Source organism: Camelina sativa, chromosome 4 (genome assembly GCF_030686135.1).
Source record: "Camelina sativa cultivar CO46 ecotype springtype chromosome 4, ASM3068613v1".
Lineage (NCBI taxonomy): Eukaryota > Viridiplantae > Streptophyta > Magnoliopsida > Brassicales > Brassicaceae > Camelina > Camelina sativa.
Genome location: NC_141883.1, coordinates 27,707,136 through 27,731,198, shown reverse-complemented (window position 1 = coordinate 27,731,198; position 24,063 = coordinate 27,707,136). Strand labels below are relative to the sequence as shown.

Below are 24,063 nucleotides of genomic sequence, written 5' to 3'. Positions count from 1 at the left end.
ATCCCACATCGGTTGAGTTTGTGATTCTTGGGAAATATATATATTGTGTGGCAAGTCTCGTCTCTTGAGCTAGCTTTTTGGAATGAGTTAGGTCCATTACTAATATGGTATAAGAGTCTAGACCAAATTTTGATTGTGGACTACCCGCAGATGTCCAGCCTTATAAACTTCATGCTACAGATGTCCATCCATCCCTGAGCATGAGGAGATGTATTAGAATATTATCCCATATCGGTTGAGTTTGTGATTTTTGGGCAATGTTCCGGTTACCTTCATTACAAAGAGCAGTAATCTCTACAAGAAGTAGAAACGTAGTGAACAAAGTAAGAAGCAAAGCGTAGATTCTTGCATTCTCAATGAGAGCCCTTAAAAATAATTCTGATTTCTGAATATTTTCAAAAATTCATCATAAATTTGATGAAGATAACTAACTCATATTAACTAATTAACAAAACAAAAAAAAAATCTGTTAGAGGCAGAGTCGTTTAAGTGATATGCATAATTCATGTAGCTTACCTCAGAGGAATGAAGTTATATTAATCCTTAGGAATGGAGAACTGTCGATACTTTGTATGGATGGGAAACGTTGACCAATTGTACCTAATCATGCCTATCCTTGGGAACAATTTATAGTGAAATAATCACTGATATAATTAGGGATTTAGACATTTAGGAGATTTAGACATAACTTAATTATGAGCAGAACAGAGCATAATATTTGTGAGATGTGATGCACACCATATGTTGGGTGTTTTTTTTATATAACCTATACAAGCGACGAAATTGAATAAAAATCATTATGCTAATTATTATAGTTATGTTTGTGACATCTATAAGTTGGAAATTAAATTTTGGTTTAGTTGATCAATTTTAAAAGTTTATACTTGTTATGGGTGTTTCCGACAAATTTAGGTTATATAGTGCGACAAATTTAGGACATTTCTGTAAATAGTAAGAACTGCAAAGAATGAAGTGCAAACAGGTGAGAAAGTTATACGGGGAGAGCCGAGAGGCTCCAGTGATTTGGGCTTTTCATGTTTGGGTCTATTAGTGTGTGCCGGAAAATAGATTTTTCAATTTTTACTTTAATAAACAGAAGCTTATATGTTCCACTTACTTTAAAAATAAACATCTAATCTCGATCTAATCCAAAACTTAGCTAATAGAGGGAAACAAGAAAAAAAAAAGGTTAACCCAATATTAACATAATTTAAACAATCTTGCTTTTGCCAAATTCGAAAGCTCCACTGTCCAATCCTAGGAATCCATGTGTTCATCTCTTCTTTGTGTCAACATGAAAACATCCAAAAAGAAATAGAAAAAAAAAAAAAAAACAAAAGTAAATTAGGAAGCAGACGATATAAGTCTAGGTTGTGTATCTATACAACTTTGTGCACGCGTGAGCAACAAGATCTCTTCAGCTTGGACTTTCCCGTGGCACGTATAAGGCAATACCGGGTTTGGACGATGGTTTTGGTTAAGCGGTTTAGTTTTTCGGTTCGATTGATTATGAGTCAAGTCAATATGTACCGAAAATAAAGATTGAACCGGTCTGTGGTCCGAGAATCTTGACTCTCCCCTCACGTACCAAAGTTGTTTCATCCCGTCACCTTTCCACAATATCCGATCACACCTGAAAAATAAAATGATTTTGAAAACATTGTTAGAAAAATTTAAGTTTATTCATCATTATTGTAGAATATTTAGTGCATGTTAATTATCTTACCAAGCCGGAGTTCTTCGTTTTTCTTTTGATTTTCCGGTCTGGACAACGTAATTATCAGAGTTTATTTGATATTTATACGTTGGTGCGAAATAAATCTTGCCTTCTTCCCATCCCCTAAAAACTCTACCAGCACTTTGTTCTATCTTTAGCTGCAAAGAGAACATGCTTTGTTAGTTTAAGTAGTTTATATACACAACCAATAAGTTAACATAAAAAAAATTTGTACCTGATCTTTCTCTAGAAGTGCTTCCCAATCATGGTTTATAAGTTTTTCATGTACGTCACTGCTCGCCCTTAGCCGATAATTCAAATCTCCGAGCCATATTACTTTACTGTAACACAACCACATAACAAGAATAAGTTAAATCAAACTTCAATATAATATAATAAACTTCTTATTCGAACATTTTTCATATAGACTTACTCGTGGTCCATTATTGTCTCGGGTCGAGAATCTTTAGAAGAACGTGCGAATCTTGTCCTCTTAAATATTTCAGCCACATCTAAGTTTCTTCTGACCTCGTCGCCTTCTTTTTCTCCAGACGTAAGATGGGTACAAACAAAGCATAGACTTGTCTCATGCAACGACATGCTGATGGATACGGAGCCCTATACAAGGTTACATCGCTAATTAGCTACCAAGCATAAACAAAATATCTTAGAATCAGCTCTACTGAAACGTATATGCATATCTTGGACTAACCTTGTTTCCAAGATATCCCATGATGCCACGGCCAACGCATGAAACCTTGAGGTTGGTTATACGTTTCCGGAGATCATCTCTAACCCATACACACAAAAATATCCCCACCATTTGTTTACTCGCGGCGAGGCTATATCCACGAAGAGGGGTCGAATTGCATGGAATTGGGTTATCATCCGAGAGACCTGAGAAGCTGAAGCGGGGCTGTTGTGATGATTTCGTAAGTTCAAAGGAGGTTCTGTGATTTTTAACAACTTCAAGGTCGTTGTTGTTGTTGTTGTTGTTCAAGGCTTCTCGGATAAGAGACAACCACTTAGCCGCTGGACCACTATCCTCGGCTCCAAGAACATTACCGGCATTTAATGGCACGATTTCTTGAAACCTAAACAAAACAAAGTAATGATATGATATAATATAATTAGTCTAAACCGTATATAAAAAGTACGAGAAAATTCGTTAATATGGTTGTAAGCATACCCTAGCACGTAAATGTCGGCATCTGCGGGAGATTCAAGCCAATCTTTTAAGTCTAATCCTTCATGTGGCGACTTCCCTCCCACGTTCCATGTCCCCACGAACATTCTAACCATCAACAATTAAAAAACGTACAAAGTTAGTAACCATAGCTAATTGTAACTAAAAATAAGATAATTATCGATTAATCATGAAAGCATATATATATATATATTACTTGAGATCAAGTTTGTCATCAACACGTGTCAGATGTTGTTCACCAGTTGATTGTTTTAAATCCCCATTTCCTTGGCCCAACCACCCTATTTTAACCACAAAACAAAAACAAATTTAATTAATTACGTACTTAATTATTATTATATAAAAAAAAATTAAACGGCCAAAGATATGTATAAAACAAAAACTGGTGAATTTCTGAATAGCAAGTACACCTAAAACTTGCGACTTTTAAAAAACTTTGCGTAAGTCCTCATCTCTCACCCTACACGTGGAGACAGATATTACAACTAATCTATTGTTTTCTTTGTTTTTTTCTTAACAACTAATTAATCTCATTTTATCACTTGTCAAGACTCAAAACACGATTTTCATAGATAAAATCTATAGGTTCCTTCCATTATGCCGTCGTTTTTAACACATATGTCTAATCCTACTACTAAAGATGGACCCAAGAGCTTTATATTGTACGGACACTGTCTCAGTTCGCGTACGGAAAACGGATACGACGCCGTTTTCGATGCACAATAACAATATAGTAAAAATTCATGAGATTTTTATATATTTTTTTACCTGGAAAATTTTCCGGCACGATCATGTCGGAGCAGCTTTTTCGCCTTGGCTCCATATTCACTAGAAAAAAACAAAAAAAACTCCGGTTAGTCGAGGACGACAATATTTAAAAAAAGACGGCACGGAGTTCTTTAGATAAATATCCAAAACGGGACGAGTCAAAATCTCACCTTTGACTGAGTAGTCGGAGTGGAATTCGTAAGCGCCGCTACGTAGGTTTAGCCACTTCCTCACGACGGTCCTTGGCCAAGAATCCTATAAAGCAAAACGCTGCCGGTTTTAACACAAGATGATGAATAATAAAGGAGAAACTAAAAAACTACATGTGGTTTTCAAGTACGTACCTTAGATTTCAAGATCTTCCCCATATTTCTGTAATAGAACGCTCTGCTGTTTTTTCCGCCACCGTTGTTGTGTTTGTACAAAGTCAAGAACCACGAATCCGAGGATTATAAAGGATGAGGATCTGGAAATTAAGAGGTAAGCAAGATATTAGTACGCGTAAGAGAAAACGAAATTAATGGAAAAATAATGACTAATAACTATATGAATAATATTTATTGAGCAATTTGGGTCCAATCAAAGAGCAAGAAAGACAGAAGTTATAATGTAAAATAAAGAAAACGCAGACAAAAAAATTGAAACAAAAATAATACTAGTAGCTAAGATATTCAAAGGGAAAATAGAAAAAAAAACCTAGTTGCAGGAGAATCGGAGACAGATATTTTAAATACTACTTATAAAAAAATAAACAGTTCTTGAGTCTTAATTAAGAATTATATTAAAAAGCATGTTGTAAAAATTTAATTAACACATGCCATGCCCATGATGCGTATGAAGCCATGTTCTTCCTTTACAGAGGGGAAAAAAAACAGAGAATAAGGTTTTGTAAACGAGAACTGAAACTTTGTTTCTTATTTTAGAAATAAAAAAAGCTAATTACCCGAAAATATAAGCGTACGCATCTTTGAACTAGGGAGGTGCAATAACGAGATCGATGAGAGGAACGATAACAAAACCATTTTTTCCTATGGTTAGTGTTAAAGGGGAAAATAAGGAAACAGAGCTATCATGAAGAGAAAAAAACAGAGCAAGTAAAAGAAGACGAAAGCGTGAGGAAAATTCAAGGGAAGACATTTGTGAGTTTCAAACAATAGATAGTCTCGTCCGAAAACGACTTAATGAACAAATAGGGTAAATTACAGATTTATTAGCTGTAATAATTGTAGTTTTGTAAGAGGGGAGCTATAGACTTACATGAGTATAAGTTATACAAAACAATGTTTTGTGAACGGAAATGGAGAAGGGCCAGTTTAAATTTTGAGGAGGAGAAACTTGTGAGGGAGACCGAGAGAGAGAGAGAGAGAAAAGTTGCGAAGGATGAAGAGGAACATTGTGCGCTTATACGGCTGTAAATGGAATTTATAAAAGTTGTGTTATGTGTGGAGGTGGACTGATTGGACCAATACATTCCTTATTTTATGTGTGATATTTTTTAATATTTAATGATACTTTACATTACCTATGCAAAGGTGTACTGAGGTGGAAGGTTAGTAAGAAAGTTTATGGTAATCGTGATCATAAAATTTGTAATTTTGGAAATTTACTATATCTTTGGCTATATGGCCTATGGGGAGATCTAGAAGTAGGAAAGGTTTGTGGATCAGGAAGAGGTCTTATTTTCGACAAAAAAAAAGAAGGTCTTATTATATCAAAATTGTTTTTGGTTTCGGTTTTTCATTGTTAAAGCTTGTAGACTTTTGGGTCTACTATTGTTGTACCTTCTATTTACTAAGTTTTCACAAAATAAAACTCAAAGTTTTAACTTACCTATTTAAAATATATTATATACTTAAACTAAAAAATAATTTTTTTATTAAAATAATACTCCTTCCGTTTCAAAATATAGGAAGTTTTAACTAAAACACGCAGATTAAGAAGTTTTTACTTTTAACAAATTCAACCAATCAGAAACAATACTGCATAATATAAAATACTTAAAGTAATCTAAAAGTTCTATAGAAATTTGAAAACATTCTATATTATGAAACAAAAAAAATTTCTCTAAAACATCTTATATTTTAAAACGGAGGGAGTATGATTTAAAAATTTATAAGTTTAAGTTAAAGGTCCGTAGTAATCGACTAGAAATTAGAAAATGAACAATTCATGATATGGACTCACATTAACATAAATTTTTTTTCTTTCTGGAGTACATAAATTGCATTTTCCAACGATTTTTAAATTACGGTCAACTCTTTCCCATCTCTCAAATGAATCCTCTTGTAGTTGTATGGTTGACTTCATGAGACAAGTTTCACATTGAGCCCACGGTTTTGTCTCAGCATTGAAATTATGAATATAATTAAAACAAGTAGGATTTAATTACACAATTTACACTAATAAGATTAACTAATAACTTACGACTGAATTATGAACTCAATTATTCAGTCGTCCTCTCCTATAGAGACAAATGAAATGTGATGCACTGATATTTCCTCATATGTGTATATAAGAACGCACACAATAACATTTTAAGCACAGTATTATACATGTAACATTTTGAGTTTTACCAAATTTGGAGTTCTAATTACTCTAATCTTTATTTGAATCCTTGTGATATCCTTTCTATAAATTTGGTTATGATATTCAATTTTTAGTTTTTTTTTCCTTAAAGCAACAAAAAAAAGTTTTCTGACGTGGAAAATAATGCAAACCAAACTGCAATTGGCAGAGTTGACACATACCGTACTAAAATGTCTTGGTCAAATCAGTTAAGTTCTTTTGAAACATGTACTATTTTGCTTTTACCTCAAACTTGCTATTTTCCCATAAGAATATTCAATTTTACCCACTTTTGTTACACAATTTCTCTTAATTTTAACTTACCAATCCTGTCATTCACATATTTCCTGCCATGAAAATATAAAAAATACAATCACTAAATGACTAACTGTTAAGATTGTATTAAATTGTTCCATTGGGACATTTAAAAACTTGGAAGAATAGCAAATATTTGCCCCAAAAAAAAAAAGGAAGGATAGCAAATATTTGAAAGTATGAGTTTTATAGTACCCAACTAACATGTTAAAGGGCGGCAATCTTACGAAACTATATATGTTTACAGCCAATAATAGTATCTTTACAGTCTACACCCAAAAAAATAGACAAAGTTATTGGACTCTTTTTTTTTTTATGAATGTTAAGTTAATATATATACTTCTGCATGCAGTGATAAAAAAACAAACCTAATACTGATTTCCTTGAACGTTTTAAACATTTTATTGCTCCTCTTTATTATTACTAATAATATATTTTATTAGAGCCATCGGCCCATATATACAGACGCCTATATGTGTGTGTAGTGAAAAAAAACCTCGTAAAAATTGAACTTTTGAAGGCCTTCTTTTGACTAACCCACAAAAAACCTACGAATCGTCATCGTGCTCCACACTCCGACATGTGTTCCAACTCCTTTTATTATTATAGTCTCGTTACAAATCAGAATTCCACAAACATGCATTTAAATATAATTAGTAACCAACTAATCACATAATCTCAGACGACACGTCCTGATTTATCCTACGGTCCGAATATTAACGCAACATATATAGATCAGGTAGGTTAAATTCTCGTATTTATTGATCTCCTGTCTCTTTCATCACGGATATGATCTTATCGATCCATTTACAAGGAGTGATGAAGATCCATGTCCCCCGATGTATTAACAATTATTAATCTCTCTTCTAAAGGTAATTAACTTATTAAGTTAATTGCTCTTTCGGAGTTTTAGATGTTTGACTAGTCGAAGAAGCTTCCAATGTGCATACTTTTTAGTTTTTATCGCTTACATATTTCCCCCTTTGGATTAAACTATACAAAGTTTTTAACATTTTGCAAACTGTGGCTTATTTTTACGGGTATGTGTAGATTGATTGAAATAATGCGGGCGACCTAACATGCACGTCGGATTTTAGACTCACAAACGACAAGTAATCTTTCATTATCGTCTTAAGTCTCTTAATATTCTGTACGTCATATTATCCATATTTTGTATCCGAGAATTTGGTTATCGTATATAAGTTAATACTCAATATATAGTGTAATTATACATATATTTACACTTTTTTTTAAGAAATAAACATACTTGTAATTCACATAAGAAAATTTAACATGCATATAGTTTAAATTAAGTTTTCGTAGTTAAATCGGTGAACTTAACATTCTGAAAGACAATTAAAGATTTTCTCTGTGCTATTGCACTTTACAACACTGTGGTTGTAGTAGAAACTTAGGTTAACTTAAAGTTCAATTGGCAGTGAAATGCAGCATTCTATCAAAAGTCATTAAAAATTAATAATTTCTAGTAGATATTTTAAAAACGAATTTCAACAAACTTAGAATAGAAAGAAAAGTTGAAACCTTACATACGTTCTATCTTCCTATAACAGTGAATATGACGAATGAAATAAACTTTTGAACATTTGAAATCATTGACTACATTCATTTTATTCAAAAGATTAAAAGATATAACGAAAGTAATGAAATTTCTAGAAAAAATAATTTTAAAAAATAAATAAATCTGCAAATTTTAGTTTAAAATAGTTGTGGTAATAGGAGTATTAAATAAGAATATAGTAGAAAAGGTATTATTTAATTATAAATATACACTCTAAACTTACGTTTAACCTGGTCACGCCACCACTATTCATTCATTAAACAATTCATTATTTCTCTAATTAGAGCCAGCCTAAGTGTCATCAATACATAGTAAATTTGTTTTTTATACGAGGCTTCAATAACACAGTGCCTCCATGTGTCAAAATAAAAAAAAAGAATTAGATATGACTATGATGATCACCACCTAAAAAGGGGGATTAGTTTAATTTTTACTAGAGGAGGTAAAGGATTAAGACATCTATATTTATGTATTGATGAAAATATATCTATTTTCTTCTTGGGGTAGATTATATAGATGTGATCTAGTGTTGACATTATGCATATAAAACTATCACATGGGAACAATTTAGCTGTCCTCAACGTACAGACATGAAATTTAAGAGCAAAAATGTTTCGAATACTATATAATCTTAGTAATAAAAGTTAAATTCTTGATAACATGCATGTGTCATTAGAGTCATATTTCAGCCATTAAGTAATAAACCAAGGTGGTCGACACAAAAAGAAAAGAGGCTAAAACAAGTGAAGTTCATTAAAAGACAAATTCTATAAGTTTAGTTGGCGGTTACTCAAGCTACAATCGAAGGCTAATTACATTCGATAAGTTATTATTACACTTAATTAACGAAAATATTTAGATCCGAGTAACAACAAGAAAGTAAGTGTTGTGCCAACAACAAGAAATATATTACACTCGAACAATTAGCAAGAACCATGATCTAAGCATTAAAATTAGAGGGTATCTTTTTTCTGTATGAATTATGTTAAAAGATGTAATAACTTAATTATGCTCAGGTTAGAAAAGAACCAGATGCATGTTTAAACTTAAAAGAGTAGATCTTAGTCCATCGTAGTTGACATGATTATATTGTAACATATCTTGGGTGAGAAGGAAGAAAATGGGTTTCAGAACTCTTGAACGAAATTTGAATGGTTATCGACTAATAAACCGAGAATATATTATCAATGACAACAACGGATTCTCTGCTAGTATACACTAATCAAGAATTGTCTTTTGCAAAGTCGAATACTGATCATTCAACTTCTAATTACGAGCGCTGAAGTTTTTTTAAATCACAACCAAATCTATATGTTTATATTTTATTATAGCAACAAAATCCTGACAATATTAACATATGGTTGGAAGAATATGTTAATTAATTAAATATCGAAAAAGCCAACGAGCGTTTTGAGATGGAGTGGCGCAAAGAAAAGTGGGGTTGGTTAGTTAATCTACAAAAGGAGAATAAAAATCAGAAAAAGGCTAAAGAACGAAAGTATTGTCCAATTATTAGAGTTGTAACGATATGATTAGTGTTTAGTGACTACAATCAAGTGTTCTGATAATTAAACTCACTTGCTAAAAGTTAAAGTCCCAAATAGATGCACATGTCCGATCCATATTTTATAAAGGGAGACTGGAAAACAATAATGAATGCCTATGATGAGAAGTATGTAAACTGCCATGCCATGCATGATCATATTTTGCAGAAGAAAATTCAGATTTAAAACTGTACAAGGTGGATGTGAAATATCGAATCCAGAATCTTAATATCACGCAACCATGTAAAAACAAGCGCTAAAATCATAACAACCAAACTTATGCATGTCCTTGATTATCTTATGATAAATTCACGTTTGCGTCCAATTCAAATGATGAGTCCATTTCAACCAACACCATATACATGTGTTAACGCACATTGATACATGTTTAACTTAGTTAGAAATCAGATATTGAAAATATATTATAAACCACACATAAAATGTTCATTTTGTTAACAAAAAAAAGATATTTAGCGAAATATATATTAATTAATATAAGACTTTTGACCCCAAAAAAAAAAAAAAAAAAAAAAAACTAGTAAACGATTGCTATCGATATATGACCATCCGAAAAAGATTTGCATTTCTTTTAGTCTATGGTACTTTAAAAAGTATTATAAGTCCAATACTTTTAAATTGCAAATTTACGCTCTGTTGTAAAGCTTATTATTTTTTTTACAATAGTTTAATAAATTTATAAAAAACACTAAATAATGAATGTTTCTTTTGATGATAGAGTTGAGAGACCAATGATTTGGATCGAAATATTGTATAGAGAGGGAAGTTGGTACCACTACTCTCCTAGAAAGTGCTCTCATATGGCCAGCTTTGGCAGGCAAGTGAGTGACCCACATTTCTTAGTTAGCCCCCTTTAATCTGCGTGAATCGTGATTAATATATATAGCTCTCATTCTAATTGAGTATGATATAATTCTAATCCACGTTATTCTTAGAAGTTTCCAGATTGAAACTATATGGCCGTTTTTTCAAAATTAGACTTTTAAGACTCTAGTTCACTTTTTTCCCTTGTAGTTTCTACTTGGAAAAAGCATTTAGCCGTGAAGCGCACTATGGGATAAATTTGTGAGTAAAAACTACGAATTTAAATACAAATATATGAAATATAAAAATAATCAACTTATATAATAGATTGCAAATATTTTATGATTATAGATTAAAAAAGGTATTTTGTTTTAGACAAAATTTGAAATAACTCTTTTAATGATAAAAATAAGAAACTACTGTACTAAGTTAGAAAGGAATAATAGATTTATGCTATTGTAAATAACTGAATAACCTCAATATAAACGACTACAAGGCTGTACATAATCTATAAGATTACTAATTTAAGGGAAAAAAATCATAACATTTAGAATGTTTAAGGTTCAACATATAAGAACAGCTCTATCGGTTCGTATGTAGGTGAATCTCTCACCATTAAAATATTTATAAAGGAATAGATGAGAAGAGGAGAGAAGGCCAGAAACGGTTCTCGCAGGAGAAAAAATGAGAAACGACTGACAATGGGCTTCTCATACTTTGGCTTGATATGGTTAGTTACTCTTTTTTAATTAAAATTAAAAAATTCATATATTATAAACTGACTAACGTATTATATTTAGCATACTCATACGATATCAAATCGATGGAGCTGCTCTAAGTAATATATAATTGAAGATTATTGTTATTTTTAGTTGTCATAAATTTCATACTAATTAACTAAATGGAGTGATTGTGGTAGGACCTCCATTGCTATGAGTGTGGTTATGGTTGGAAGCAATCGCAAGTAACTGCTGAGCCTTTGGTTGGGTAGTCTCGAAGCCTCGAAGTTAGTTTAACTAATACAACAGTATGTGTTATGAGATATTCCAAGTACGTATGCATATATAGACTACATCGTGAAGATGATATAAGTTTACTTAGCACCCGATCAGAGCCGCGCTTTAATTTAGCGTTATAACATTTATATGATCATAAATATATATATATATATATATATATGATTATCAAAATATATATGCGTGATCCATGGCCAGTAATAATTATTATACTGAATTACGAGTTCCATTGAGCTTTTAATTGACATGTACACTCGGTTAATAGTAACTAGCTAAGCTAAGCAATGACGTGAATGATCCCCCGCTTTTTCCCATTCACGAGAATCACATGAAATGCACTTCATGCCAAGCAGAGTGTGATTTAAACTCTCTTATGATTCGCCTAATCAAGCATTATGCTGATATTAATTAACTATATTATATATAAGAATATCATTAATCTCATTAATTTAGTTATTTTGATGACAAAACAACCCACTTAGACCAATAAATAATGCTTTTACGATCTATAATGCAGACAATTAATCGAATTTGGACCCTCGGGTTCGTTGGGATTTATTTCCATCTTTACTAGAGTCCTAAAATTTTGGAAAGCACTATACCACCGACCTAAACCATATATAGATAAATAAGTATGTAAGTATTAATTAAATATTATATGTGACGTAATTAAGTATTAACCAATGATTTGTTGAAATAATTGGGATATTCCGCGTATTAGTTAGTTAGTAGGGGCTATGCATTCTAGCTAGTAAGTATAGATATATAGACGTTAGTGTGATATACGTGATTCATGCATCAATAGAGTTGAGCATTTCATATTTTCATGCATCCAAAAAGAAATTCCTCAATTTATTTATGCATTGTTTATGATTATGCAGTTTTAGTGGTGGTCACACACAATTCTGGCCCATTACTAACCAAGAGAATTGAGCAAAAACGAGCATTTGACAGATTAGCGAGTGGGGAATATGCATTGCATATATACGAATATACCATGCTGAGATATATCTCATATATATTTGCACACATGATGATGAATCCATGTTTGGCTATATATGTCCTATGTATCATATATGGTTATACGAATATACGACTGTCCCCGTAGCTAGCGATTCCAAAACTCATCCAAATTTGATGATAAAGTGAGACTTCTCAAATAAAGGCATGCATGGATCGACATCTACATGCACATATCCCGAACCATATACATAAACCTTGAATATATAAAGTCACCAACTTTTCAGAACCAAAAACTCGATACATCGAACTATACATTCTACAATATTATAAAATGATTCATCATGTTTGAAGCCGCGCATGCATATGTTACATGTTTGTCTCTATATATCTGTATTTGTTCGCATGAATATATATTTAATAAAACTATAGATGTGGACCATGTGGTGAATGGTGATAGTGGTCGATGAGAAATATTGGTGGCTATCACATGTTTAGTAATTAAAACTCTTTTAAATTGGTCGCTAAAAGTGGCAATTAATTGCGTGCTTCAAAACAGAGGACCTTTGACTTTCTTCAACACGCAAAGTTAAACTTTTGATTGAAGTCAACTTTATTACAGTGTTAAATTTTTTTTTGGTTGATTTCAATATTGTAATTGCTACATTTTTGGTACTTGTAAAGAAACGAGTTTTTTCTTTCTTTTCAAGACGGATAATGGATACCGTTGTGCTGCTGTTTACTTAAAATTAGCATGAAAATAAATACACTCTTCTCCAGCACCAGTTGTCTTCAAACATAATGATCAATGAATTAGGGACAGTTTCCTAGTTCGAATAGAAAACGACCATGATTTACAAGACTAGTTTAAGACCCACGAGTAACAAATCGGCATTACAGAGTTTACCAACTGTTTCATCTAGACTTTTCTACCTTTTTGGGTCCAGCGAACTATTATTAGACATTGTCTGATCACCATAATGTGCATTATATAACTAGCTAGACTGTGTCTGATCACCATCCAGTATTAGACATTGGATGGCTCATGTGTCAATCTGAGGATATCAATATAACAAAAAACATTCAACAGAGTGTCAAAACCCCCTACCCGAATAGAGAGAAACACAAAGCAAAAGACTCATCAAAGTAATTAAAAAGACAAAAAAAAATCCAAGTACAATTACAATAGCAATGTTACTACCAGTTTTCTAATTGAGCTCAATATATATAGACAAGAAAACAAAGATAGACCAAGTATCACGAATTACCTTGTTTCTCAGGTTTGAGTTGGCATGAGATAATCTCGGGGATAACACGACAGCTGACCTTAGCTTGAAACTCTTTGGAGTCATAACCATTAAGTAGTTTCCCTTGAAAGGTAATGTAAAACATGATGCCAGGAGAGACGTGAAATTGGCTTTGATAACCTTGACTAACTCATATTTTGTACTATTTATTTCATTGAATCTCTCTAGGGATTCCCGAGATAACCTGTCGATTAAGTCTCTGCTTGTTCCTAGTTCCAAAGGAATATTAATATTGGCATCGAGATCAAATGGTTGGTAATTGAAAATGTAGCGGAACTTGGTGAAATCGATGTCAAACCCCTAAAGATATTTAAAAATAACACACACACACACACACACACACACACACACACCAAGATGATGAATCAATATTATTCCCAAGCAGATAAAAGAATTTTACCATAAAAAAAAAAAAAAAAAAAAAAAAAAAGATGAAAACCTCGGACTTGTTTCTTCATGAGGAGATACTCATCCTCTGCTGAGATCTTAGACTCTTCATCCTTAGGGCTTCTTATATGCGGATAATAATCGTTCCCCAGGAACATCACCGTCATCCTTGTATCGCAATTCTACAGGTATCACCATAGTTTTCCAATCTGAGACCGGATACCATTTTTTTTGGGGGGGGGATGTGTATTGGAATCGTCTCTGGTAAATCAGACCCCTCATTATCCCCCATCCTTTGGGTTTTATGAACAAAACAAAAACCCTAACACTCTAGGTTTTGTACTCTTCGCATTTTGGTCTTATAGTTTTGTTTGTCCGTAAATACCCTCAGATATATTAATGAAATGTTTTCAGCTTAACTCGCAAAAGATCATGGAAATTGAGCTAATTTTTAATTGATTTTGTTAGTTTAAAGCTGGTAATTGTTTGCAAATTTGGATTAAAAGATTCGTAATAATAAGCTCTTTCAATCTATGTTGCATTCAATTCAAAACCAAAGCTTTTTTGGATGGCTAAGAGTGGTCATGGATTCATATAGTGTTGGTGAGAGATGGCTTATGGCAATGCTTCTCTAGCGTCCTCAATCCTCATCAGTGGCATTTGGATGGCTCCGAGGCAGAGTTACTTCTAAACAAGAAACCTGCACCTGACATTCCTACCAGCAACTTGTATTCTAGCTCACATTTCCCCTGTCTGGTCAATTTACAGTGAAACTACCAGGGCTGAAACTACCAGGGCTGCTGATGTAGATGATAAAACCGTTCATACCATTAACGATGAAAAGGTCACTCTAGGAAGGAATGGGATTGAGGAGCCTTACAGTGATGACTCGTTTTCTTTATCAATATCCTTACAGTGATGACTCGTTTTTAGATTATACAAAACTATCCGATATAGATACAATCATCAATAAAGTGAAAGTTAACAAGGTGAAGGATACATGATCTGATAGTTTTGTATAATCTAAAAAAGCAAAAAAAGTCTTAATTCTATGTCGGCAACTAATGTGTGTATCTATATCGAGCTGATGAGAATTCCATGTGCATAGGTCATGCATTATATAACTAGACTCTGTTCTCGGTCTGATCAACACCCACCACTAGACACTAAATGGCTCATGAGTCAATCTGAGGATATCAATATAACAAAAAAACAAAACAAAAAAAAAAACATTCAGGAGAGTGTAAAAAACTCATCAAATTAAAAAAAACGACAAAGGTATATATATACCTTGGTTTCTTGGGATCTTCTTTCTCCGGAGCTTCAATGGCCAAAAGAAAATCCAAATACAATATTATATAACTAGTATCATCAAAATGATCTCTCAACAGACAAGAAAAAAAAAAAAGATAGACCAAGTCATGGCGAGAGTTACCTCTTTTCTCAGGTTTGAGTTCGCATGAGATAAAATCGGGGTTATCATTTAAATGGCAGACCTTAGCTTGGAACTCTTTCGAGTCATCATCGGAAAACAGCTTAGCTTGAAAAGTAATGTAAAACATCATGCCAGCAGATAAGTGATAATTGGCTTTGATAACCTTGACAAATTCATATTTTGTACTATTTATTTCATTGAATCTCTCAAGGGATTTTAGAGACAGCCTGTCTAAAAGCTCTCTGGTGGTTTCTGGTTCCAAAACGAATGCGTTGTGAGCATCGAAATCAACTGGTAGGTAATTGAAACGACAGCAGAACTTGGCGAAGTCGATGTCAAAACCCTAAAGATAACCAAAAAAAAAAAAAAAGAAGGAGAAACTGACTTGAGTACTATAAAGATCTGGCTTCCTCAACTCTAGATTTTACCAAGGAAGAATCAAATTACATATGAAAATAGAAAAGAAAAGATGGAAAACCTTGGATTCTTCTACTTGTTTCTCCATGAGGAGACACTCTTCCTCCGGCGAGATCTTAGGCTCTTCATCCTTAGGGCGTCTTATATGCGGATAATACCTTTTCGTCCCAGAAACATCTTCATAATCATCCTCATCCGCGTATTTCACATACACAGTCTCCAGCGTAGTTCTCCAATCTGGGGCCTCCGCAAATTAGGGATTTATATATGCATTAGATCTTAAAAAAACAAATTACAGAGTTGGATTCGTACCTGGTAAATCATGGCCATACCCCGAATTATCCCCCATCGAATCAGATTTCTCGCTTTGCGTTTATGAACTAAATACAAGAACCCTAACCCTTTAGTGTCAGTGAGTTGCTATTGTAATTTTTTGCAATGTTACGAGCATGAAAATAAAATACATAATTTAATATTTTAGAAAATTTGGCTTTAACATATTTGCTAATATTTTTTTCTTGAACGTTTGTACTAGTTTTCTAAAGCAAAGCTGTAAAATAACAACGTCTTAAAACTTAATATTTTTGCATACTAGCTATTATCATATTCATATCATATATGTATCTGCCAAAACCAAGAGAGAATATGTTTCCGAATTTGTATAATGATCATATATGTATTGAGCTACGACGACGACTGTTATTTGGGTATTATCTATGTTTGTTATTTGACTAGTATTACTATTGTTAAAATCAAAACCACTTTCAGTTTTATAAAGTCAGCATTGCTTCGAAAAGAATATTATAGTTGAATTGCCAACAATCCGCTTAATGGTCTGGAAAGAAAAAATAATGCGTCATGTAGTATTATTACATGAACTAAAATCCATTAGCCCTGACTTAGTTGGCCTGCTAATCAACTTGGTTAAGAGATTCGGTTTGTCTTAGATTGGTAGCAAAAGTAGTAGTAGCAAGTGTCATTACATCATAACATCGACTCGGTCAATTTATCACAAGAGTGCTTGCGTCTGATCCAGTAATAGATATTAGATGGCTCCAGTGTCAGTCAATCTGAGGATATCAATATAACAAGAAAAAAACTTTCAGCAGTGTAAAAAAAAACCTCTAGTACCCTAGGAGAGAACATAAAGGAAAAGAAGACTCATCAAAGTAAAGAAGAAGACAAGATAGATATACCTCGGTTTCTTGGGATCTTCTTTATCTGCAGCCTCAATGGAGTGGACTGCCAAAAACAATATTATAAGCAGTTTCAAAATGATTTCTCAACAACAGACAAGAAAACAAAGATAGACCAAGTCATGTCGAGAGTTACTTACCTCTTTTCTCAGGTTTGAGTTCGCATGAGATAAAATCGGGTTCAGCGCAATAGCAAATTACCTTAGTTTGGAACTGTTTTAAGACATAATCGGATAGTAGCTTACCTTGAAAGGTAATGTAAAACATGATGCCAGCAGAGAAGTGAAAATTGGCTTTGATAACCTTGACAAACACATAATTTGTACTATTTATTTCATTGAATCCCTCTAGGGACTCCATAGATAGCCTGGCCATGAACTCTCTGGTGGTTTCTGGTTCCAAAGCATACTGGTTGTCATCAAGATTAACGGGTTTGTAATTGAAAATGCAGCGGAACTTGGTGAAATCGATGTCAAAACCCTAAAGATATATAAAAATGAAAAACACACACCAAGATGATTAGAAGATAAAAAGAAATTTGTCAAGAATCAACATAGAATATCTTTCCAGGATTGATGAAAACCTTGGAATCTTGGACTTGTTTCTTCATGAGGAGATACTCATCCTCCGCTGAGATCGTAGAATCTTCATCCTTAGGGCGTCTTATATGCGGATAATAATGTTCCCCAGGAACATCACCGTCATCCTTGTATCGCAATTCTACAGGTATCACTATATTTCTCCAATCTGAGACCGGATAAATTGTGCAACTAATTAGGGATCCTTGTAAATAATAATTTACAGAGTTGGAATCGTACCTGGTAAATCAGTCCCCACACCCACATAATCCCCCATCGAATTCGCCTTTGCGTTTTATGAACAAAGTTCTGTTTTTGCTTGTGTATCGTGTATTAATGAGACAATGGGCTTTATTAGTTGAGATAGGCCCAACTATTGAATTATGTTGTTTGTAAGGTTGGTACAAGTAGAGTTGTCAAGTAGACTGTTGTTGTGTAATGTTTAGTAGTTTAACCGTGCTTGTAGAAGTGAGTCTACAACTAGGAGTAAGGGTCTAAGCTATGGGTGCATGTGTAAGGTACTAAGGTGCAAGTAGAAGCTGTAGTATAAGAATCTATCCTTGTGATTAATATTAGCAGTGTAGTCTTTTAATACCCAAAAATGCAACATGATAAATAAGATAATTAGTGACTTGTGTTTGATATTACTTTACATTGAACGTTGAAAAGAAAACTTATTATTTTATTTGCATATGGTATATGTTTGACTTGTATTTTATAACATATCAAACATAGTAAGTCGGTAAGTGACTTGTGTTATATATATATTAAGATTAAGACGACATATGGTTACTATGTTTGATAGCATCATATAATAAGGTACATCATAACTGCATAAGTAGTAGAACAAAGTCTTTTATAAAAATTCTTTAAAACAAAATACAAAACGAGTTTTCTCAAAATACCAAAATTAAATACCAGAAATATAGTTTTCATTTGTTTAATAAACTAAAATTCCTAGAATTATAGTGCACCATAGTTCATATATAAGATAAATTGGTGCATAGCCAACATAATAGATAAGACCGCTTCTAAAACCAAAGTAAACTCATTTCGCTGCTCCATGTGATACAGCACTTGAGTACCTGTTTATATATACAACTGTTATGAGTGTTTATGTAAATTTCAAGTTTATTCCAGTAACCTATTAAATTTATGATTTCCGATTCATATCACACAAAACCAATTTAGTAAACTAAACAATATTTAGTACAAGAATATATTACTTACTAGCGGTTTTTGATCCTCATACATCCACGACTTGATCAAGAAGCTGCATAATTTAGTAAAAGTTTATTATATATAATAATAAAATTAGTAAATTAATCATAAGTTAGACAGAACGAACTTATTATGCACATGCATACCTCAGGATACATGTAGGATTTAATCAAGGAGGGTCTTCCAGCACGCAAACTGACTTTCCTTGCAAATTTTCCAAAACCATTCACTCCCCATTTGGGTCCCCAACTGTTTTGATACTCGAAATATGATACGGCACTTTTGTTTGTTGAATACTTGGTAAGTAGCACGATGTGATTTTCAACTTCCACTTTTTTGGGTGGCCTATAGTACATAATATCCCCTATTTAAAAAAAAAAAAAAGTCAAAAGTCAAATCCGGATTATGTCAATAAAAATTAGTATTTGAAAAATTATGTAAAAAATTTATTTACTTTACAAAGTGTATATTCTGCAGTAACTTCTATTTCGACAGAAACCGGTCCTTGAGTCTTCACCAAATGAATGTCTGTTTCATTGACATTCTTTCCCTCGACGATGATGAACTCACCAATTTTAAAAGTTTTTTTATCCTGAAAATTTAATATTGACCTTAGCCATAAATTGACAAAAAAAAAAATACATAATAAAAAGAAAAACGCATCAACTGATACCCTCAAAACTAAACAACATTTCCCACATTCAAAAACTAACCAAATCGAAAAGAAAAAAAAAACATGCAAGTGGAGAATAGGCAAATTAATTATGAGATGTGCTAATGGAAGCTTAAGTATGATGAAACTTAGAAAATCTCATTTTCTAACCTCTCGAAAAAGTAAATTATAGTCTAATGATTAGAAAATTTATCCTAATATTAATTAACTTAACAAATAATGAAATAATATACGTATAGTTAGTACTAACCTTTACTTTGTCGCATGCAATTGTACTATCACTTCCTTCCTCTTTTCCCACAGTGCATTTACAGTCGTCTTAAGTAACCAGTTCAGTTTCCTTGAGAAAAATCTTCACACTTTTGTAGTTTTTCAAGAATCCGTCCGCAGATTTTTCTTCTATATGAGCATATAGATGTTTATGAGACAATCGCGAAAGGTGTCTCACTTTACCATAGATAAAGAGATGAGCCCCTATCAGTGCTGGTCCACCCCTAAAGCAGGCAAAGCAGCTGCTTTAGACCACATCATATAGTAAATTTTTAGTGATACATATTTTGAGAAATTAGGCAAGTCTGTTGGGTCTGTATCATACAATTATGTGTCAAGTCATGGGTTCAAGCCTTCAACTCTGCCGGTTCGTTTACAGTTTTTTTTTTTTGTTTTTTATTTATTATTTTTTGGTTTAGTTCCCGTTTTTTACATTAAAATCCATAAAAATTTGAATTAACTTAACTACAAAATATTATGATACATAATTAAAATTTTATACAAGAACATCAAAATCACTTCTTCTCCTTAATCTTTATTTTATTATAATAATGCTTTATTACCAACTACTTTTGATTAGCAATGATGTTTACCGAGTATTTGCTATAATAAAAGTTAGAAAAACTAAATTTTTGATTGTTATTACATTTTTTAACAAAATTACTTTTTTATGCTTTATGCCACCAAAATTCAAGGACCGATCTGATATAATTATTCTTAACTCTTTCGTACTCTATAGTGTCAAACGAATAATTATTATATTTGAACTCTTAACTTTCGTTATGTTAATCAAATTTGAACCGTCTTAATTAGAATTGTTGTACTACAACCCCATATCATCATCTCGCGCAGTCACCAAATTCTTTTAACTGTTAATTTATGATGGACTCGAGACTATTTCAGTGTTCAGTCCTGATTTATTAAACCGTCCTAATTTGTACTCTATAGTGTCAAGAGTACTAGTCGTTTTCCTTTTTCTTTTGATTAAATACTAACTTTCCGTTTTTAGCCATAATAAGTTTTAAAGTGCAAAGGATAACTGTACACAATTAACTTGATTAGAAATTACAAAATATTAACTGATATACAATTACCAGGCTCGCTCGAGTCACAAATTAGGATTACTAGCTAGAGACAAAACAATGGTTCTCTCATTAATTTATGTGACTATGTCTATGTGTATCTAGTATCTACTAGACTAATACTACCTTTATAATGATTGTTGAGCTTGTTGAAATTTATGTTTTTTCGAACGCTTATACAATTTTTCTATAAATATAAGATATTATTTTTACGAAAACTAAGATATATAATATCCAGTTAAGCTTTTTAATTCGAAAAAAACATCCGCTTAATAGGGTGGAATGAAAGACTAATGATGTGTCATCTTTTACAGGAAATAAAATTACTAATCCTAAATTATGCGTAATATATTTTCATTACTACCATATATACAGTATAAGCAAATCAGTGAAATGACAACATCTTAGATTTTAACATCTATATTTTTGCATAGCGTATATATGTAGTATGTACGTACTACGTACTATACGTGGAAAATCGGTAATTTCATACTCCAGTTAAGGGGGTATGTTCAATTCCTACATGATGTTTAATACTGTGCAAATCCATACATTAAGTTAAATAAAATTTAAATTTATAACTCCAACTCTTCAAACTGTGCTAATACATACCTAACTCGTAACGGTGTTAAGAAACCGTTAACGGCTTCTGACGTGGACGCTACATATGAAACGACGTCGCTTTGAAAAACCAAAAAAAAACTTTCTTTTGGTCAAAAGACAAAAAAACCCAACAAATATGAGTTCTTTCAACTACAATTATAATAAACTTACTAAGAATAATCAATTCTACATATTTATAAAATCAAATCTCATCACAGCTCTTCTCGGTAAAAACCTAATAATTTCCCATTCACACATAAAACTGGATTTGCCAAATTGAAACAATAATCAAATCCCAAATATTACAACCTATTCTAAATTCTAACTGACAACTTTAACGCACTATGTGCTCTCCATCATCCTCTTCCGCAGCCGGTTCAATCGCAGAAACCCAGATTCCTTGAGTCAGGAAAGAGAAAGAAGAAGAAGGAAGAAAATGACGTCGTTTTGACCAAAAGAAAGTTTTTTTTTGGTTTTTCAAAACGACGTCGTTTTGTATGTGGCGTCCATCTCAGAAGCCGTTAACGGTTTCTTAACAACGTTACGAGTTAGGTATTAGTACTGTTTGAAGAGTTGGGATTGTGAATTTAAATTTTATTTAACTTAATGTATGGACTTGCACAGTGTTAAACATCATGTAGGAATTGAACATACCCCTTAGCTGGGGTATGAAGTTACCGATTTTCCTACTATACCCGTAAGCCAAGAAATAATACGTTTTACAATTCCTAATCAGGCATAGATGGGCCCAAAATTTGGCCCGCTAATGAATACGTTGTACTCCAGGAATAGAAATTTATAATTTAATTTTTTTTTCAATTGTACATGAAAAACCAAGAACGAACATATATATACCATGAAGTTTTTTGACATTAACGTTTGAAGAATTAATAAAAGAATGGGAATTACAATACAAATGACTGAGAGAAAGAAAAGAAAAAAACTAAAGAACGAACTTCATATCTATTTTTGGGACAAATGTCTTCCCAAAAATATATTCAAGATCATTCTCTAACGGAGTTAGATTCAAATCCAAACTCGAAACCCTCTTGCTACTACTGCATCGTTTCAAAACAGGCATGGTAGGAACCACGGGACATATGAACGCTGGCTGGACTTTCATGCTTGACCTATGTCGTCTCATGTGACCACCTAAAGCCTGTCCGGTCCCAAAACTTTGACCGCATATCGAACACTCGTGCAAATGATTATTTCCTTTATAATTGTTGCTAAGATGTTTCACTTCTTTCTGCTCAACGGTAGTGAGCTTTGGCTTCTTATGGCTTGCCCGGTGACCACCAAGGGCTTGAAACGAAGAAAATCTCCTGTTACACGTTTTGCATTCGAATCGGTTGCTCATATGGCTCTCCGTATGTTGGTTCTGGTTCAAACCGATCTGTTTAACCATGGAAGTTTGTGCTAATATCATCAGACATTTGGCAATGTCTAGACTCTTGATGGATTCTTCGAATTCAGATCTTTCTCTCTTCATACTTATTTGTTCTTGGTTTGGTAAGATTTTGAGAACTAAGAAAGCAAAGTAAATTACGATTTGAGAGGTGTTACAAAACAAAAAAAAAAAAAAAAAAAAAAAAAAAAAACAAAAGAAGTAGACGTTTGAGATTTTGCTTGTGAAAAAAGAAACCTGAACTGAGAGAATTTTGTAATGAAGGTTGAGAACTCAGAAGTAATGTATTTATAATATAACAGCAATACCTAAAAGTAGGACTTTCTAGTAGTTTGACCAAAAGAAGTCGTCTAAACTAATATTCTAACAACAACAAGAGTAAGTAATGCGGCTTGTTTGACTTGTAATTGTTTTGTTTGACATTTTCAGTGTAATCACCCTTCGACCGCCGGCACAATGCATACCACGAGGGTTGAATAACAAGGGTAATATCGTCATTGCAAGTGATGCATCATCACATAATTCTCACTTCTTCGAAACTTCTAAAGTGTGAATCTGACAAAAAGTAGTAGAGTCAACAAATGTACACACGACACAGAATAAATCTAGCAACTTGGTTTCTCATGGACTTGCTTGCCACACAGTCATTACTTAAATAATTAATACCAACACCTAACCCATCCATATATATATTTAGTTTAAACTGTATCCTAATCATATGTTCTTAAATCAATGATTGGAAAAATGCAACTCTAAATAAGTAATATAGTATATTAGTTTTGGTAAACTGTTTTTTCACATTTTAACGTATAGTCAAGAAAACACTACTAAACCTTCAAACTAGCGCAAAGCAAAAATACAAAACTAATCTTCAGATCCAAGTTCTAATACAAATCATCGCCATGTTCGTTGAGAAAAATTCAATTTGGTCAAACAAATGCACTAGAGACCAACCTCAAGCCTTTTTTTAATACAATGTATATAATACATTCT

The 24,063-nt window shown here is 32.7% G+C and overlaps 5 protein-coding genes across 6 annotated transcripts; all 5 read right to left on the bottom strand.

The window, feature by feature from the left end:
* Nucleotides 1-1,179: 1,179 nt before the first annotated feature.
* Nucleotides 1,180-5,089, bottom strand: LOC104782168 (type I inositol polyphosphate 5-phosphatase 8). Of its 2 annotated transcripts, none has more exons than XM_010507030.3 (11): nt 4,636-5,089; nt 4,037-4,158; nt 3,863-3,947; nt 3,693-3,752; nt 3,121-3,205; nt 2,907-3,011; nt 2,430-2,811; nt 2,151-2,335; nt 1,953-2,058; nt 1,727-1,875; nt 1,180-1,633 (listed from the first exon to the last, which is right to left on the bottom strand). In XM_010507030.3, the coding sequence occupies exons 2-11, from the start codon at nt 4,058-4,060 to the stop codon at nt 1,345-1,347; spliced, it is 1,470 nt and encodes a 489-aa protein (XP_010505332.1). In that variant the 5' UTR covers nt 4,061-4,158; nt 4,636-5,089; the 3' UTR covers nt 1,180-1,344. The 2 variants fall into 2 exon arrangements, with proteins under 2 accessions (XP_010505332.1, XP_010505331.1); XM_010507029.3 differs by having other exon boundaries at nt 4,950-5,089.
* Nucleotides 5,090-13,536: 8,447 nt separating this feature from the next.
* LOC104784240 (uncharacterized) lies at nt 13,537-14,354 on the bottom strand. Its single transcript, XM_087509555.1, has 3 exons — nt 14,247-14,354; nt 13,762-14,100; nt 13,537-13,548 (listed from the first exon to the last, which is right to left on the bottom strand). Exons 1-3 carry the CDS (start codon nt 14,352-14,354, stop codon nt 13,537-13,539), a joined length of 459 nt encoding a protein of 152 aa, XP_087365681.1.
* A 992-nt stretch (nt 14,355-15,346) lies between these two features.
* LOC104784239 (uncharacterized) lies at nt 15,347-16,369 on the bottom strand. The gene is made up of 5 exons (XM_087509554.1): nt 16,352-16,369; nt 16,101-16,283; nt 15,623-15,965; nt 15,478-15,508; nt 15,347-15,374 (listed from the first exon to the last, which is right to left on the bottom strand). Exons 1-5 carry the CDS (start codon nt 16,367-16,369, stop codon nt 15,347-15,349), a joined length of 603 nt encoding a protein of 200 aa, XP_087365680.1.
* A 454-nt stretch (nt 16,370-16,823) lies between these two features.
* Nucleotides 16,824-18,138, bottom strand: LOC104782167 (Cystatin/monellin superfamily protein). The gene is made up of 5 exons (XM_010507028.3): nt 18,054-18,138; nt 17,819-17,982; nt 17,376-17,715; nt 17,236-17,281; nt 16,824-17,109 (listed from the first exon to the last, which is right to left on the bottom strand). Exons 1-5 carry the CDS (start codon nt 18,088-18,090, stop codon nt 17,085-17,087), a joined length of 612 nt encoding a protein of 203 aa, XP_010505330.1. The 5' UTR covers nt 18,091-18,138; the 3' UTR covers nt 16,824-17,084.
* Nucleotides 18,139-22,451: 4,313 nt separating this feature from the next.
* On the bottom strand, nt 22,452-23,325 carry LOC104782166 (zinc finger protein ZAT11). The gene has a single exon (XM_010507027.2). The coding sequence runs from the start codon at nt 23,152-23,154 to the stop codon at nt 22,606-22,608; it is 549 nt and encodes a 182-aa protein (XP_010505329.2). The 5' UTR covers nt 23,155-23,325; the 3' UTR covers nt 22,452-22,605.
* Nucleotides 23,326-24,063: the final 738 nt, after the last annotated feature.